Source organism: Chionomys nivalis, chromosome 22 (assembly GCF_950005125.1).
Source record: "Chionomys nivalis chromosome 22, mChiNiv1.1, whole genome shotgun sequence".
NCBI lineage: Eukaryota > Metazoa > Chordata > Mammalia > Rodentia > Cricetidae > Chionomys > Chionomys nivalis.
In genome coordinates this window covers 8,698,286-8,717,759 of record NC_080107.1, presented here as the reverse complement: position 1 = coordinate 8,717,759, position 19,474 = coordinate 8,698,286, and the positions used below count along the sequence as shown (strand labels likewise).

Sequence of the window (19,474 nt, the reverse complement as noted above, 5' to 3'; positions counted from 1 at the left end):
AAGTTAAAACCAAATAACAATATAACCTAATGTTTATCCAGTTTAGCTTGTTTGTTTTTTGAGATTTATAAAGCAGTAAAAGGAATGCACCATTGGTAGTAGGGAAATAAAAATACATCTCTTGAGTGTGGTGTTCCCAAAGGCTCTCTTTTCTTTGTAGTGTTATCTCACAGACGCAGATGAAGCTTTTATTGGTGCCAGGCACCTCATCCATTACCCTCAGGCTGACTGAATTAGAAGTGAATAAACGGAAAAGTAGTAGGCAGAAGCCTGCTGTTAGTGTGAACTCTGGTTGAACTAAATCATCCTTTCACATTTGGAGTGGGCGAGCTTGCTATTCAGAGACTGTTTTCCTTTATCTCTCATAGTTGTATTAAGCATTAATGTTTATTAAAATGGAATATTACTCTCTAATGTGGCATTTATTTAAAGACACCAGTTTCTTTTTCTCTCTCTCTTTCCCTTACTCTTCCTACTGAGGTGTGAACCCACAGCCTCGCGCTGTTCAAGCACTGGAGCTATAAGTTAGCTATGTCTCTTAGTGTTACCATTTCAAAAGCTTACTGTTCTGTTCTTTTTCCTCTTGTGTGTTGGGAACATAACTCAAAGTAGAACACCCTCTAAGGTGGTACATTCTTTGAGTCCACGCCATTTATTCATCATCACTACTCACTAAGAATACTGACTTCAATGGGTATCGGATTTAAAATTAGAAAGCATAAAAGAAAACATTTGAAGACTGCCTTTCCCAGCACTCAGGAGGCAGAGACAGGTGAATCTCTGGGCGTTTGAAACCAGCATGGTCTACAAAGTGAGTTTCAGGTCAGCCAAGATTACACACACTGAGACCCTGTTTCAAAAAACAAACAAAAACAAAAAACCCACCACCACCACCAAAACCACTTTTCAGTATAGATTTAGGTTTTGTGCTGTACCCCGAAGAGAAATCCCCGTTATATTTCTTTGGAAGTTTTCAGTGATCTTGAATTAGTGTCCTGACTTGGGCCATGTGATTTATTATTAATCTTATTTAGTGTTCTGAAATGAGAACGTGATGACTAGTTGATATATCTAGGCAAGAACTCTGAAAATGAATCTGCTTGTTCTTTCCCTCCCTCCTTTGCAGTAATTTGATTTCTGTGAGTTTTACTTTGGGGGCTGTGTTTGATCTTCAATTCCTGCCTCGGCCTCCTGAGTTCTGGGATTTCAGCATGTGCTGCTTATACTTGGCTCTTTTATTTTAAAATTTATTGGCAATCATTGCTTAAAATTTGTAGACTTTAGCAGATGCTTGTGGCTGTCATTTGGAAAATTACAATTTTATAACATTTCTTTATGAATAAAACAAACCTGAGTTTCTTGTTAACTTTTTTTTTTTTTGCTAGCACAAACTTTAATTTACTGAAACTGTTTTCTTACATCTTTTCTCCTCAACAGGAAAAGTACCTTTTATTCATGTGGGAAATCAAGTAGTGTCAGAACTTGGTCCTATAGTCCAGTTCGTTAAAGCCAAGGTAATGGAAAAAATAGAAAATGCATGTGACCATTTTCATTGATTTGAACCTAGCTTAATGAAATGCTGATGTAAATTATTAGAAAATATTTCTGAACTATAAGTTGGGTGCTGTTTCATAATATGAATCAATAGCAAAGATGTAGGTTGATTTTTTTTTTTTTCTAATATAGGGAAATGAGAATTTCTGTCTTAAATGAACCTTTTAAGTTCTTAAGAACTTTGAGAAGGAAGATAGATATAGGATATGTTTTTGAAGTCGAAAGTATTAAGTTTCTTACTTGGCAGTCAATAGTTCTGTTCATTTGTTTAATTTGGATTTTAACCGTTTAGAAACACTGTTATTAGCCAGGCAGTGGTGGTGCACGCCTTTAATCCCAGCACTCAGGAGGCAGAGGCAGGTGGATCTCTGTGAGTTCGAGGCTAGCATGGTCTAAGAGCTAGTTCCAGGACAGGAACCAAAAGCTACAGAGAAATTCTGTAAGAACAATAACAAAAAAGCAGCACTTTCATTCTTAGGGCAGCATTCTTGCAGACCTTTATATAGACAGAAAACCAGATCATACTATTATGTGTTATTTTATCCTTTAAAATGATTCCATATTAATGACTATACACAGATACATATCTTAAAAATGGTTGCATGGTTTTCTGTTGTGTTTCATGCATTATATAGTTTTTAAGTGAGCATTTGGACATTGATCTTTTATATTGCTATTTATAAGTATTAAAATGAATTTTCTTTTGCAGAAAACTCTGTATACTTGTTTCATTAAGATAAATTCCTAAGGCAGGCGTGGTGATGCACACCTTTAATCCCAGACCTCTGAAGGCAGAGGCAGGCGGGTATCTGTGAGCTTGAGGCCAGCTTGGTCTACAGAGTGAGTTCCAGACCAGCCGGGGCTACATATTAAGACTCTGTCTCAAACAAAGCAAACAAAAAGATAAATTCCTGAACGTGTTATTAGGATGCTTTGACATATATCTTTTAATAATTAGAGCAGATCATCGCATTGAGCTAGGAGCTGTTCTGGTTTTATGTCTCTTCGTTGTTACTTTTGACCTTGACTTTGTCATATCGTTAGCTATTTCCCCCGTCTTTGCCCATTTTATAAGTAGCACATGTTTAACATTTATTTTGTTTTTAAGGTTTATGCCTGAAAAATACAAGGTTTACTACTAACCATTTTGTTTTCTCCTTTATGAAATAATTCATTCTGTAATTTTGTCTATTGAAAATGCATCTTTTGTATTTCAAATTAAAACTACTTAGTAGTGACTGAATATTAGGTATACTTTTATACATAATAATTTTGTTTTAGAAAGCATTTTGGAAATTAATCCATTGGACATTTATATACTATATTACTTGTGATAGAAAGATAACTGAAAGATTTTTGTATTTTAATATGATGCTCTTTAAAAAATTTTTTAAATTCCCTTTAGGGCCATTCTCTTAGTGATGGATTGGATGAAGTCCAAAAAGCAGAAATGAAAGCTTACATGGAATTAGTCAACAATATGCTGTTGACTGCAGAGGTATAAGATTATAATGCTTGAAATAAAGTAGTCTTGTATAATTTGCATTCTCATATAAATTTCTCTTACGGTCTACTGTAAAGCCATTGAGGAGCTGGATTCAGGCTGGGGGTCATTATCTATAAACAAGTTTCCAGATGTCTTCAGCTCTGGTGTCGCCCTTAGAAGCAGTGAGTCTTGTCTACTCACTGCGTCACGTTAGCCTTTTGCAATTTACTTTAATAATACCCATACAATACTGCTGTACATATGTACAAACATATGTTCTGTACATAAGAAATGTTTTCTGTAAAGACTGCTGGTAAATTTGATAATTCTGTCCAGTGAATTAGCCAAGAAGGAAAAAGCTCATATATTTGATTTACAAAGTTGTCTTATTAGGAATTACTGTGGCAAGAAATAAGTTTGACCCTTTTCTTTTTGGTAGTTTCAGTGACTCTTGTTTTGTTCCTAGCTATATCTCCAGTGGTGTGATGAAGCTACAGCCGGGGAGGTGAGTGGTTTTGCAGCATTTATCTTAATTAAAATTTAATGAGAAAACACTTCTGCTCAGAATCGCAAGTCCCTGCTCATAAATGAAACATTGTGGTTTATACCATTAGTGATACAGTTTTTCACTTACTTTAATTTTGCTTGCACATACATTTTAGGGAAGCCATGTGTCATTGTTTGATAGAACTGGTTGTAAAGTATATAAAAGTTTATATATTTTTAAAGGGAATGGTTTAAAATTTTAATTTTTTATGTTGTAAGCTATATATATTTTTTCAAGATTGCTTTATGTATGCACTCCGGGCCTACATTTTAGAATTCTGTTTGTAAAAATGCATTGTTTTTTAGGAAGGATTCTGTGTTTCACAAAGTTTTTTTGCTTTAGATCACTCATGCTAGGTATGGCTCCCCTTACCCTTGGCCCCTGAACCACATTTTGGCCTATCAGAAGCAGTGGGAAGTCAAACGTAAGATGAAAGCTATCGGATGGGGTAACAAGACTCTGGACCAGGTCAGTACAGATCGAAGTTAACAAAAGGATCTCTTCCTATGCATTAAAATGGCCTTAGTTTAAAGAATAATCTCAGTGTAATATTGTAACATAAACAGCAAAATACTTGATATCCTTTCTCTCTTGTGACATAGTTATATTTCTCTTATGAAAGTTGCCTGTGCCTATGAGGCCTAAATGACACGTAATTTCTGAGATCCTGCCACCTCAGACTTGCTCCTCTTCGTTTGCAGAATATTTTCTAGATGTCTAAGTAGTACTGTCCTCAAATGGGATCATATTTTGCCTGCTGTTCTATAACTTGATTTTTTTTTCTCTTCCTAAACAGCATATTATTGCAATCTTTTGTCTGCAGCATCAGATCTTAAAAAAGCTTTATTAAGTACAGTACTTAACTGGCTTTACTTGAAGGGGGTTGTCTTAAGTTTACTAAAGTAACAAAAAAATTTTAAAGTGTAATTTTCAAGGTCTTGAGGTTGAACATCAGTCATTTAAGCTAACTGGTGATTTTTTTTTTTCTCCCTGATTCCTAGCTAGACATCATACTGATGTGTGCTACAGGGGGGTTATCAAGTAACTGGATAGAGTAAGTGAGGTCAGTCTCCAGCACTTTCTAGTATGTCATTTTTATGGAGTAGACTCCCCTCACCCCTTAAAATATAAGCAAAATCATTGAATATATGATCTCAGGAAAACATTGTTTAGAGAATTAAATTTTGAGAGAAAAAACTTTTTGTTAAACAGTGAGCTTTATCAGTAACTTAAATTGTATTTAATGGGTTTTCACTAATTCCCATTAATATCAAAAGCATTACTTATGTCATGTATAAGGTCTATGGTCTTAAAAATTTAAACTGAGTCTGTTTTTGTTATGAACTGGGATATAGAGTCTTACATACTTTTTATGGTTTTGCTAATTTGGCTACTTTTCTCTTTGGTTCACTGCCTGCATAGGTCTTAGAAGATGTGGACCAGTGCTGTCAAGCCCTTTCCCAAAGACTGGGAACACAACCTTACTTCTTCAATAAGCAGTAAGATGTTTTCTTCTTGTGGGAATGGCTTTGCTTGACATAGAGGTTTCAGATGTCTTTCATCGCAGAGCTCTTGTTCTTTTCAAGAAGGACATATAACTCCGCTCTTCTTGGTGGGGACAGCTGTGCTGTTCTTCCTGTTATGTACAGGAAAGGGCTCCAGCCCCTGTGGTCATGTCATTGATGCTGCAGCTTTCTGTCCACAGATTTTATTTTCAAGTAGCAAGATACATTACTATATATAGAAATAGATAGATATAGATATATAGATATATATAGTACTATATACTATATATGGTAATGTATGTGGTAATATGCATATAATGTATAGTATATGTGTATATATAATATATAGAAATATATAGAAAAGATTTGTTTTTTAAAATTCATTTTTGTACTCATTAAACATTTATTCCCCTCTTGACTGTGAGGCACAGTGCTGCTTAACATAGAACTAAAATTTCTAAAGTCTAGTCCTTGTCATTGAGTTTTCTTAAGATCAGTCATGTAAATCAATCAGTTTTTGTATGATTTGACAAAGATTTTGATATAGTTTAAAGTGCTGTAAGAAGTACAAAATATTAAAATCTTAAACTTTCAAGTACAACAACACAAATATGCTGCTAATATAGCTCTAATCTGTAATGTAAGATGCTTGAAGACCAGGAGAGTCATTAATAACAAGCAGAATACTGTCAGAAGGACAAGAACTGTTTATCCTTTTAAAATGAAAATATCGTAAATACAGATATTAAGGAGTATAGATAAAATATATGTATATATGTAAATTGAGCAATGCATATTTTATTAACAAGAGTTTAAAATTTTAATGCTAATTACATTTTTAATTAATAAGGTTCATTAAAAGGGCAAAGATTTTTCTTTATTAAAAATTATAACTAGGAAGGAGGTTTAAGACAGTGTTTCCTGTGTATCCCTGACTGTCCTGGAACTTATTCTGTAGACCAGACTGGCTTTTAACTCAGATCCAGCTGCCTCAATCTCCTGAGTGCTGTGATTAAAGGCATGTGTCATCACTGCCTGGCAAAAATAATAATTTTCATATATTGAAAGTGATTGTTCAATTATGTGTTACAGTGTAGATGAGTTTAAATTAGTATTTTCATCTCAATAACTTTTTTTTTTTTTTTTTTTTTTTTTGATTTTTCGAGACAGGGTTTCTCCATAGCTTTTTTGGTTCCTGTCCTGGAACTAACTCTTATAGACCAGACCTCAAACTCACAGAGATCCCCCTGCCTCTGCCTCCCGAGTGCTGGGATTAAAGGCATGCACCACCACCGCCCAGCTTTCAATGGCTTTCTTAAGGCTATTTTTTTTTCTTGGCTTATTATTAGAAACACTGTATTTTAGGTTGATAATACTTTTTCATGTGTATGGTATGCATACATGCCATATGTAAATGTGTATATGGCTGTACATGCATGGATAGGTGTGTGCCTGTGGAAGCCTGAGGTTGATGTCAGGAACTTCCTATATTGCTTTATTTTTTTGAAGAAGAGTCTGTAAGGTCTATTATCAAATCCAGAGCCTGTTGATAGGGCTGGTTCCTGCAGAGCCAGAGGAGGCCATTGGATCCATGGAACTGGAGTGTAAGGGCAATTACGAGCTGTGATGTGGGTGCTGGGAACCAAACCCAGGTCCTTTGAAAGAGCAGTCAGTGCTCTAAATCACTGAGCCATCTCTCCAGCTCCAATAATTTAAAAAAAAAAAAATTACTCTATTCTATTTTAAATTCTGTGTATATGATTGGGTATGTACATGTGAGGAGGCCAGAGTCCTGAGCTGGAGTTAATGGTGATTGTGAGCTGTGACGTGGGTGCTGGGAGCCAAACACAAGTCATCCACGGACTTCATTTGCTGTGATTGCTGCTCTTCATAGACACCATCTTCTGTAGCCATGCCAACATACTTTATATTAAAAATGAATATGACAGTTTAGAAATACTTCAACTATATCATTTTGTAACAGAAGTAATATAAAACTACATATATATCATATACATCTCAGATTCTATAAAATTATTTTAAAATTAAAAATTGGGACTTGTTAATCTCTGAAGCAAAAAGCCTACAGGATTCATCAGATCCTGGAAGTTACAGCTTTTACAACTATGTTGTCTTTCTATTCTTTAGTCCCTAACGCAAAGACATATACCCAGATGTTAGTATTATGTAGTTCTTTTTCTTTTTGGTATTGAATTCTTACTAGTGCTAAAGTTGAGAGGGGCTATGTTTCATTGTTTGAAGTGCATTATTCTTGTTTACCAATGAGTGATTTTTGTTACACATACATGGACGGGCAGGAGAATATTTTAAAGTCCTTGTCAATGAATGCGTTAATAACTATAGACCTTTTGGCATGTGATTTAGAGAAAAATTAAAGATATTACTTTTGTTAAGTTGTATTTAAACTTACAAAAGAAAATTTAGACAGTTGTAAAACAGAAGACCTGCTTTTGATATTTAATTGGTATTTAAGATATAAGCATTCAAAAATTTTACCTAATGTGATGCTTAGGCAGATAATTTTTTTTATTAATAATTAGATTGAAGAATATAATTTTGCCTATCCTTTTTATTTAATTTTTGTAGATAAGGCTATTACTGTGTAGTCCTGGAATTTGCTATGTAGCTCAGGCTGACCTCAAACCTCTGCTCGCTGTTGCTTAGTCTCCCAAGTGCTAGGATTACAGGTGTATGCCACATGTCTGTCTGCCCTTCATTTAATCAGTATTAAATGGAAAGAATCTACATTTAGGAAAAGGTAACTTGTACTTTTATTTTGCTGTGGCAAAACTTTTTTTAATTTATCTGTGGCAGAAGTCATTTTTTCATGAGACATGGTTTCTTAACTAGTAAGGTACTGGCTTAAGATACATAGGTTAGATTCTTATTAGAAGCCTTGACTTGTACCCTTGGCTCTCACGTATACTAAACAGTGACAGATTCTCTTTTCCTTTGTATCCTACTTTTACTTCCTAAAATTAAAACCAACTTTGTTTGTTACTTACCTACTGGAGATATTGAGAAAAAACTTTTAAAAGAAACCAAATGGAAAAGAGGAAAAAAGTTTTGTAACAAGAACAGTAATTGAGAAAAAAGACAGAAAGGGCCTTGAGTTTCATACTTTAGTAGCAGTTTAAAGCTCACTATTTCATGTGTGTACAGGGATCATGTGTACTATGACACATGGGTGGAGCTTCTGGGAGTTGGTTCTTTCCTACAATGTGGGCCCAGGGATTGAGATTGTATTATCAGGAAGCCAGTGCCTTTACCTGCTGAGCCATCTTGATGGCTTGTGTAATTCAGTTGTTGTTGGTTTGTCCTTGTCTTTCATAAGAGCTGTAGGATTTTCTGAATTGGTTGCTTATCTTTTTTCTTTTGGCATAATTTACATTTTGTAAAATTGGTACTTTTATGAGCATGGTTTTGAGTTTTAAGAAATATATATATTGTTGCATAACCACAAGTGTACTTTATTTTACAAAACTTAAATTATTTATGTATGTGTTGGTAGAGGGCATGCTATAGTACAAGTGTGGAGGTCAGAGGACAACTTGGAGAAGCTGGTTTTCTCCTTCTACCATGTGAGTTCCTGGGATAGAACTCAGGTCATCAAGCTGGGCAGCAAGTGCCTTACCCCTGCTGAGCCTTCTTTCCAGCCTCACAAGTACTTTTTAAAAGGAAGGAATTGTGGGAATTGATAATTTGTAAAAGTCAGAATCAATTAACATGAGTCACTGAAATTTGTAAGGATTGCAGAGAATGCCTTTAATCTTAGTATTTGGGAGGTAGAGGCAGGTGGATTTGTGAGTTTGAGGATGAACTGGTTTATATAGAAAATTCTGGGCCAGCCAGGACCATACAAGTAGACATTGTCTTAAATTTTATGGATTATAAAAAATGTGCTTTGTTTGGTTCAGCTGTTGTATCCTATTTCCCAACGGTTTTCAAAAGCAACTTTAAGTAACTGTCTTATGTAACAGTTTTTGTATGCTTATTTTTATATATAAATTTATATCCATATATATCTCCATATATGAGTATATACTTTTAGCATTTGACATTTTGATCTCTTCAGAGTACTTCTGACCCACCTTAACTTGAGCACAGATTCACTGTTGACCTTATTCAGAGCCTTCATTTATTGATAAAGAATGCCCAGCCATATAAGAAGTGAGGGATGATTTTCATAAATGTGTATTAAGAAAGCCAGTCCCCACTTGTAAGATAGATATCTCTTTTTAAGACATATTAGGGATATAGGACAGTTAGTGTTTATATTACTCTAGTGAAGATCTTAACTCTGCATTTATCTCCTCGTGTTCTTGTCTCTTTGTAAGGATCTGCTTGTTATTGATTTCTTCATTTATGATGAAAAAATTATGGTGCTATTAAGTCCAAGGACTCTTCTTATTTAAAAAGAAATGCTACCCTTTGACTCCCTACTTAAATGTGAGCACACAGTACACATTTCCATTCCATTTTATTTTTAGACAAGAATTGGTGTATAACCCAAGATCACCTTCAATTTACAGTGTTACTGACTAAGCCTGAGTACTGCAGTTAGAGGCAGGTGCCAGGTTGTACATCTCATATCCTACAGTGTACTTACCTTCCTGCCTTCATGTACTCAGCCAACCCGGAGACTGCAGACAGTGGGCTGAGGTCTAGTGCTATAAAGATTCGGGCAGTGCTTGCTGCTTTTAAAACTTACGGACCCTGGGGAGGGAAACAGTTCAGTGAGTGCAGCTTTGCTGTGGTATAAGACACATATCACCTTTTTATTGACTCTTGTAATGGGTATGTGGAGAACCTGCTCTGTGTGTGTGTGTTTGCACACATGTGCAAGTGCACACATTCACACTTGTTTTCCATGTCTTAGAATATCTTTTTTTTTTAATCTCTAGCATAGTTTCTGCCACACTGGAAACATACTATATTTATTTCATGATTAAAATAATGAATTTAGGACTAGGGAGATGGCTCAGTGGTTAGGAGCACTAGCTGCTCTTCCAGAGGACCTGGGTTCAATTCCCAGCACCCACATGACAGCTCACAACAGCTTCTAACTCCAGTTCCAGGAGATTGGACACCCTCATACAGACATTCATGCAAGAACCAACGTTTATGAAATAAAAATAAATTAAAAATGAATGCAATTAATGTTATCTTTTTCATGTTCTGTAAATGAAAAAAAATTTCCATCAAGTTGTAGTAGGATTTATTTCTGCGACTTTTTCTTTTCAAATTGATGAATAAAATGTTCTTTAAAAAAGAATACTTTCTAATGTAAAAATGAGGTGCCTTAGCTTTTCTCATCATTATTGTTTTAGACCTACTGAACTTGATGCTTTGGTGTTTGGCCATTTGTACACCATTCTCACCACACAGCTGACCAGTGATGAACTTTCTGAGAAGGTGAAAAACTATAGCAACCTCCTTGCATTCTGTAGAAGAATTGAACAGCACTATTTTGAAGATCGGGGTAAAGGCAGGTTGTCGTGAGTTGTATGTCAATTAGTTATAAAAAAAATCTAACTTTTGAAATATGAATTACTTGAACAGTATAATAAAAGTTTCAGAATTTCAAAACCAAAACCACTTTTTTGAAACCTCAGAAATTTGCATAATGTCATATACATGCTCTTTGTGCTGTCTGTGTCTACCTTCATTTTGAGTTGTTTGATTTGTTACACTGTATTCTATATCTTGACATTTTATTTCTTTATGAGCATATAAAAATAAAACTCAAGCTCTGTGGTTGTTTCATTTACTGTCTTTGGCTACTCACTGAACTTACTCACGTGGAATAAACAGTTCTCTAAGGAAAGCGCCTGATGTGTGCAGTGAGACTACGGAGCACATGGTGAAAGTGGCCCTGGGAAAGTATTCTCTACCAGTGTGCCCAGAAAGTGGGGTGACTGTTGGTCGTCCAGTGAGGCACACATTGAACAGTCTTCATTCCTGAATTGAAGTGATGTTTCGTTAGGGCAGGATGGATTGAAAGAACTATTTTATGAGGATGAGAACTTCTTATCTATCGTCATCCCTCATAGTAGTGGTGATGTAAAGAACGAGATGTAAATCTGTTAACATGTCGGGAGTGATAGTTACTTGATACTACCTTCTTATTCTTTACCAGACATTTCCAACTCAGTTCATCTTCACAGAACACTTAATGATGATTATCACCAGTTTACAAAAGAGGAAAAGGAGTCACAATTTTCTAAAATATTCATATATGTGTACAAATAGTTTAGTCATGTGCATCCCCCACTCCCTCCAGTACTTCCCCTTTCCCCACATATATCCCATCTCCCCATAACTTCCTGTCTTTAAAATAATAGAACGTTTTTTTGCAACCTAAGTCAAATTACTCATGTTTGTGAGGTCTTTCAGTGTGGGTTGTGGGTCAGCCTACCAATGGCTTCCCCCTCCCCAGAGAGAAGTTTCTCTCCCTTCCTCCTCAGTCATTGACTGCCATGGGCTTCTCGGGATGAGCGGGCCATTGGGAGGAGCCCTTCCCCGCTCCATGACCACATAGTCTTTCTTGCTTCATTTGTATTTCATCTCCAAGCTAACACCTTTCTCCCTTTCTGCATAGGGTTTCTGTGTAATCCTAGCTGTCCTGGAAATCACTCTGTAGACCAGACTGGCCCTGAATTCAGATCTGCCTGTTTCTGCCTCCTGAATGCTTGGATTAAAGGTGTGTGTCACAACTGCCAGGCTTCAGACTAACACTTTCAAAGGGGAATTTAGCTTCATTTTTCTATTCCATAGAGTGCTGAGAAACCAAGACACACACATACACACACACACACAGAGAGACAGAGACAGAGAGAGAATGAGAATAGAGTACTGGATTGTAGGTGTTTGCTGACACTTGTTCTGTTTGTTTAAAGGTTTTAAAAGTTTTGTATATGTGAATACTACTCTGTGTGTACCAAGTGTATACCTGGTGCCTTCAGGGGCCAGATCCCCTGGAACTGAAGCTACAGACAGTTGTGAGCTCACTGTGTGTGCTCGAATCTGAACCTGGGAACAGCAAGTACTCTTAGCTACTGAGTTCAGCTCCTAAAGTGCTTGTTTTAATTTGTTCAACAGCCGAGGTTGTGTAAAGTAAGTACTCGAAGAGAGTGGCATGAGTATGTAAAATTTAGATCGAAGTAAATCCATAGTAACAGTTGAGTAGTTGCCTGGAGTGAGATTATTTATTTATTCATTTATTTGGTTTTTCAAGACAGGGTTTCTCTGTAGCTTTTGATTCTGCCCTGGAACTCGCTCACAGAGATCCACCTGCCCCTTCCTCCCGAGTGCTGGGATAAAGGTGTGTACCACCACCGCCCAGCTCTGGAGTCAGATTTTTTATTCTTAATGGACTGTATGTAGAGGGGCATTTTTTGAAGGGTAATGGGAAATTACTCTGATTCTAATGTTTATAAGGTATGTATGTTTATCAAACTTTTATTGTATGTAAATTACAGCCCAATAAAGTAAATTTGATAATTCCACTGTCTCCCTTCCCTCTCCCCTTCCTCTTCTCTTCATCTTAAGAAGCAGAGACTTTCATTTAAAAGTCACTAGCTTTGGGAGGTAGTCCAGGCTGGCCTTGAACTTGAACTCAGCTGGCCTCCTGCATTGAGATTTTTGGATTTTTGAGTACTGGTTTACATTTGGTTATTTGTCTAGGTCCTGTATTTCCTCCTAGGTAAGGAAAGAGTCTGGAAAGTCAGCTCTGTACTGACGTTATTCACTTTTTGTTGGGCTTTTACTCCATACCTGGCTGTTAAGAGAGGTGATTTTTGTTTTAGATTCTGGTTAAATCTGATATCAGGCTGGGTTTCAGTCCCCTATTCTGTTTCCTTGTCTTTTGTTCCACTGTGCAGTTTTAAAGTGATTGGATGCTATACCCCACACTGCTTTGGCTAAGAGAGGTAAAACATTTTTTAGTTGCAGGAATCGATACTTAGTCTCTGATTCTTGCGACGTCTGCTTATGGTCATATTCCTCTGTTCAAGTTTCATGCATTGTTGTCACTGCTCCATGTCTCTCCGTTTAGCCAGCAGCCACAGACGGGTCAGAACGGTGGACCAGTGATGGGGAGAGTGAGACAGGTGTTAGTGGTGTGAGCTGTGCCATGCTAGAATTCATCCGTGTGTAATGCATTAAAATAAAAAAATACAACAGAGCTACTAGTCTGCCACGTTCAGCTGATTAACTCCCTTTATGAGCCCATTGACTTGACTTGGGATTGAACTGTGAAGTACCAGAGGCCATGGTGTGCATGCTTTTAATTCCAACATCCAGGCGGCAGAGGCAGACAAATCTCTGTGAGTTCAAGGTCACAGAGTTTGTGTGTCCTTGGTGTGTGCCAGGTCATCCAGGTTTGTTAGTGATGTATGTGTATTCACATATAGTCTATGTGCTATGTGAAGGGGGTTATTGAGGAGGCAAGGGAGCTTCCTCTGCAGTGCAGTCTCCTTACCCTTGCCTAGCTAAGGACCACTGGTACTTGCTTGGTGTCCAGTGCTAATCAATAGGAGTAAAGTTGATGGCATCATGTGGCTTTAGTTAGTGGCCATTGCAAACAACTTTCCTTTTCTCCAGCAGCAAATGTTAACTTTGCTGTGGGTTTGTGCATCATTGCAGTATTTCAGAACTCACCAGAGACTGTGTGTAGCTCTCAAATGACCCATGTTACAGTGTCTAATACTTGGGTAAGAATTCCATTTTCTCATTTGTTATTTGGTCAGTCATCCATTTAATATATATTTAAATGCAGGCAGAAGTGAGTTGGGGGCTTCTTTTCTTTGAAGGTACTTAGGACTTAGTGTTAGGAGTAAAAACACCAGCACTGGGCCTGCAGAGGTGCATATCGCTGCCATGGGCTTAATGAAGCCTCGAAGGATCAGCTGGACTGTTGGCGGACGCCTCATTTCCTGTGGTCGTCCCCCCCACAAGTGAAGCAGCGCTTGCTTCCACAGTCCTCACAATCATCCCCCACTTGTTCTGCAGGCCTCACGTTGCTTTCTTCCCCTTGCATTAGTCAGGTTGAAGGATTCACGGTATTAATCACGAGTGAAGCTGTTATTTATCACCTGCTGGGTGAGAAATAATAATTTTGGCACGAGTGGGGCAGCAGGCCAGAGGTACCAAATTAAGTAAAACATCTAAACACTAGCAAGGATCATTTCTCTGATTAATGAATTGTTACAAAGGAAAAGTGCTACTCATTATCTGGTCTTACCCGTACAAAGTGGGGCCCGGAAGAGAAAAGCGGACCAGCTTGCTCAGGCCAGTTTTTGCTTGTTTGATTACTTTCCCCTTCTGATTCTCTCTACAGAATTGTGCAGTCACACCATTGTTTTGGTTTTCTTTGTTACCAAAGCACAGAGACCTGGGAAAATAGCTCGTTTTAATATTATACTAGAAAATATTAAAATGGTGATTGAAACAAGTTTTGTTTTGTTTTTTCCACTGTGTATCTTTAGTTGGCCAAGACCTCTATGTAAACAAGGCTAACCTTGACTTCATAGAATCCACTTGCCTCTGCTGGATGAGAGTTGTATACCACCACAACTGGCCTGAAATGATGATAAGATATTAAAATGATTTTTGAAATAGGAAAGGTAAATCACCTTTAGAATGTTTAGTGACCTCTGATGCGTATAAATTATCACTTGCCCCATTCCTGGGGCTTAAACTTGGGACTTTCTGCATTGTAGGCAAGGTCTCTCCCACTCAGCTATATCTTCAGCTTGCTTTTTTTGTCTTGACATGGGCTTGTAAGTTGCCCAGGATGGCCTTGAACTCACTGTGTAGTCTAGGCTGTATTTAAACTTACTACCTTCCTGCCTCACATCCTACATAACTAGGATCACAGGCATCTGCCACCAGGTCCAGTCAAGTAAAAATACCAGCATCTTCAGTATTTCTGCCGGGTGCTGTTGATGAAGGGCTTACTTCAAAAAGGGTCCGTTTTCATTTGTGGGTCTTTTTCTCTGACAATTTCAAAATAAGGAAGTTTGTTTCACTCTGATTCCTCAAGTTTTATTATATTTTATTGTGACATTAAGAACTTTCCCCCCCATTCATGATAGGAATAATAAGGATATTATTCATGGTAGAATAATAACCAGGCTCATCCTGTCTTAAATAACTTAAACCAGATGAAATACATGGAATGGTGGATTCAGACGTGGGACAAGATAAAGGACAGTGAGCCTTGTCTGCAGGAAAGAGCATCTCCGGGCTACCCAAAGAAGATGAGAACCCAAGTGGAAGCCAGCAGTCTCCTTGGTAGAGAAGTCAGTGGAGTGCTGAGGTGTGTGAAAAATAGAAGGGGGACTTTTAGGGAAAGGACGGGAAGACACCCGCATAGGGAACTCTGAAGATCTAGGTCTTTAGTCTTCCAGTGTTGGCTCTGCTATGCTTACAGAGAACCCCCTGGGGCCCGAGAAAGAACAGCTAAATAACTGCTGATAGAAGGCTGCCCATGGTTTAGTCCCTGCTAGAGTGTAGAAAGGCCACCTACACACATCAGAGAGATGGCTCAGAAGGATGTTGCGTGCCTTAGTGCCCATGTGGAGGGTGAAGTCCTGAGTGAATCCTGAGTGAATGTGTATTACATATCAAGGACCCCAGTGCCTCAGACCCATGAGGGTGGCAATGTCTTCCCAAGGGCAGGTTAAGAGGAATGGCAAAGCTGCCTTCTGCTCCAAACACAGATGTTACTAGAGGTTAAGAGCTAAAACCAGTGTGTACAGAAACTATCAACCACAACTTCACCTTCCCAGACAGCTGCAACCCGAGACTGTTCCCCTACACACCTTCTACTGAGACTAGAGAATTGGTTCAGCTAATGCTCCGAGTTTCCTGGTTCTTATTGGCTCTCTCAGAGCCCACGGCCCAGCCACTCCCATCTTCTCTGTGTGTGTCTATTTCTTCATTCCCTGGCATTCCAGGTCAGTCCCAAAGCTGTGCAGGTCATGGCGGTTAGGGCCAAATCAGGCCTCTACTAAAGAGAAAAACTTTGAGAGAAAGGAATAGATCCTAAGTAACATTTTAAAACAAAGCCTTGAATTAGTTAAGGAACACAAAAATCTCTAGCACCCAATAATGTAAAAGTCACTGTCTGGAATTCAATGAGAAAGGGCAAGAAGTACAAGGAAAGCAGTAGAAAAATCAATTGGTAGAAGTAGGCCTAGAAATGGCTCTCGGAAAGAATGAGACAAAGGTGTGCACGCAGTGATCATAGTTAAGATGGTTAGGAAGGGAGACGGGGAGGGCTATTAACACATTCTAGACAGTGGGCTTTGAAAATGTGCTAAGGGCATATATATACGTCTCCAGTGTGTGTGTACACACACACACAGGATTGTATTGTTTGCTTTTGAGAAAATGGATTTCAACAAGTATTAAAAGTATTGAAAAATACCATTTTCAAATGAGAAGAAAATAATCTTGCATGACAGATTGAGTTGCTAAACGTTATTGTTGCACTAGAAATTATCTTGTGAGGTAGTGTGTGTGTGTGTGTGTGTATAGGAATAAACAATTTCCTTTTTGGGATTTTGTCAAAGGTTTATAATGTATCTGATAATTACTATAGTTAATAACACATTTCTACTTTCTTTAATAGTAGTTAAAGAACATCTCCATGTACACCTAATCTGAATGCAATGTATCAAATGAGAAATTCACTCCTGAAATAGTTGAGGAAAAAGGGTAACTTTATTTTAAGCTACTTTGACAATGATTAATAAGGAGGATTATATATAGCACTTAAAGTAACTAACTTTTAAAAATAAATTGAAAGCATCTTTAATAGAAGGGTAGTCAAGGATATCTGTACTTGGTCTCCTGTTACACTGCAGGATGGAAATCACAAATATGAAAGTCACCACTGACAACTCAGCCAGCACTTCCAAAAGCTGGAGATTGAATTGCCGTGCGATCCATTTCTGCCTTTCTGAGGTGTATCGCCGAAGGAATCCAAGTCAGGTTACAATGGAGATACCACACATCTGTGTTTGCTACCGCACTCTTAGCAAGGACCAAGTTACAGAACCAGCCAGGGAGGCGTGACAAACAGATATAATGGAGGATTACTGTAAATCAGCTACAAACAAGGAAAAAATTATGTTGCTTGTGGAAAATGGATTGAACTGGAGATCATCCAGTTAAAATAAGCCAGACTCAGAAGACAAATAAATACCTGTGGGGTGTTGGGAGGAGGGTGTGAAAAATAGAAGGGGGACTTTTAGGGAAAGGACGGGAATCAGAGTGGGATTGAGCGAGAAATGAAAGATTAATATGGCCAAAGCGCTGCAGGTGCAAGATTGGAAATGTAATAGTAGTGCCCATTATTTTATTTGTTGAATTTTGAAGGACAGGCAAAACCAGACAAGTCTCAATCTATACATGTAGATAAGACAAAAATGGGGCCAGGGCCAGGGCCAGGGCTATAGCTCAGTGATAGAATACATCTAGGCGTGCCTCGGACCCTGAGCTTGATTCCCAGCACCAATGAATGGATGAATAAATGAATGAAAATATTTTTTTGTTTGTTTTTCGAGACGGGGTTTCTCTGTGTAACAGCACTGACTGTCCTAAAACCACCCATAACCAAGGGATTAAAAAAATGGCGGTCATTAGCTTAAGCTTGTGTAGCAAAGTACCCGAGTTAGGAAGATGTAAAGAAAAAGGACACAGAGAGGTCAGTTTTGAGAAAATTCTGAATGGAAAAGCTAACAAAGACAATAGGTCATTGGATGTGATGAAGTAAAGTGGGCTCAGAGCCTCAGTGTTAGAAAACTGAACATCATTCTTGAGAGATTAGGAGTTGGGAGACCAGCTTTGGGTGTGTTGAGATGCACATGCAATGGGAAAGTCTCCACTAGGCAGTTTTAAACAGCATTATTTCCATAGTTTAAGAAAACTGCTCAGGATTCTTTGACAACATAAGATATTCAATAGCCATGTAGTTGGTATGTTAAGGTGGTAAGAGAACAAAAGGTCTAGAAACAGAGCCTTGACCATGCTCATTTTACAAGTAAATTGAACTTGTCAGAATAGGATCCCAGGGTGTTGCTGGCCACATCTTACAGACTCCTTAAACGTAAATTCCCTAAATCCATCACACTCGTTTTTCTTCTAAATTTACTGTTAACATATGTATGCTCTGTTTTCCCCATCTTGCTGTTAGTTGAAAGAGTAGCAGGTCATCACAAGTGACAAATGATGGAGATTTTGTTAACTGCCTTAAAAAAAAATACTGTTAATTGAACTCAGTTCTTTATGTGTGCCAGACAGACATCCTACCATCTAACTACAGCCTGTACCCATCACCTGTTGTTTTCAATTGTGTTTATTTTCTGGACGTGTTGAAGCACCACCAACACAGCTTTGATGGCTTTGGATCCCAAAACAACTGATCTTATATGTGATGTTTGTTTTTAGAATACTTAAGTGTTTTTTTTTAATTAAATTTGTTGACAATTTCATACATATATAGTGAGTTGCTTATCCTTTTTTCTATTTTTATAAAATCTATTAAGAATATAATTGCATCATTTTCCCCCTTCCATCTCTTCCCTCCAGACCCTCCTAGTCTCCCTCCGTCTCCTTCCGTGTTCCATGCTCATCCCCCTTCTCTAGCCTCTCTCCCGTCCTTGTTATCTCACTTCTTCCCTACGATCCCCCACTTTTCTTTTGCATCCCTGTCTTCTTAGTTTGTTTTGTGACCCTCTGCTTTTAACCAGGATGTTCTGGGTGTCTGAAACCATCCATTGGAGCCTGGTGGGCTGTTCTACAACTGAAAGCAATGATTGCCCCTCCCCTAGAATTCATCAGTTGCCTGTAGTTTATTAGGGAGGGGGAGGATTGCACGAGCCCCTACCAATCACGATTACCCGTCTAGTCTGGCGCAGGTCCAGTGTAGACAGATTATGCTGCTGTGTGATCATGCTTTGCAATGACTGTATTGTGCTCAGAGATCCTTCTCCCTGTCTATTGGCTCTGACATTCCTTCTCCCCTCTTCCCCAGTGTTCCCTGAGCAGTTCTGTAGAGCGGGTGGTAAAAATGTCCTGTTCAGGGCTGAGCACTGTGCCGTAATTTATTCTAAGCATGCTGAACACCCACGAAGTGTCTGCATTTGCTACCATATTCGCTGTGTCAAGAGCTGGAGGGGCCAGGTTCGTTTTAGAACTTATTTTTAAATTAAGACTAGAGACTTGGACCAATCGTCGAAATTCATATTTGCAAGCTTTTAATGTTCAGTGGTGGAGGAGGAGAATAAAATGCCACACATCTTCATCTAGAGAGATACATTTGTTCATGTAAATTTTATAGTAAAATAAATC

At 38.0% G+C, this 19,474-nt stretch overlaps 1 protein-coding gene and 1 non-coding gene across 2 annotated transcripts in view; both read left to right on the top strand.

Moving 5' to 3' along the window:
• Mtx2 (metaxin 2) overlaps window positions 1–10,884 on the top strand; it is a 43,967-nt gene extending 33,083 nt beyond the window's left edge. The window contains exons 5-10 of the mRNA XM_057755572.1: window positions 1,438–1,514; window positions 2,960–3,052; window positions 3,507–3,545; window positions 3,930–4,055; window positions 5,010–5,086; window positions 10,444–10,884. Of these exons, the coding sequence (XP_057611555.1) occupies window positions 1,438–1,514; window positions 2,960–3,052; window positions 3,507–3,545; window positions 3,930–4,055; window positions 5,010–5,086; window positions 10,444–10,615 (584 nt within the window). The 3' untranslated portion in view covers window positions 10,616–10,884. The remainder of the gene's footprint in view (window positions 1–1,437; window positions 1,515–2,959; window positions 3,053–3,506; window positions 3,546–3,929; window positions 4,056–5,009; window positions 5,087–10,443) is intronic.
• On the top strand, window positions 5,191–5,319 carry LOC130864997 (small nucleolar RNA SNORA57). The gene has a single exon (XR_009056041.1). It is a non-coding gene; the product is annotated as a small nucleolar RNA SNORA57 (small nucleolar RNA).
• Window positions 10,885–19,474: the final 8,590 nt, after the last annotated feature.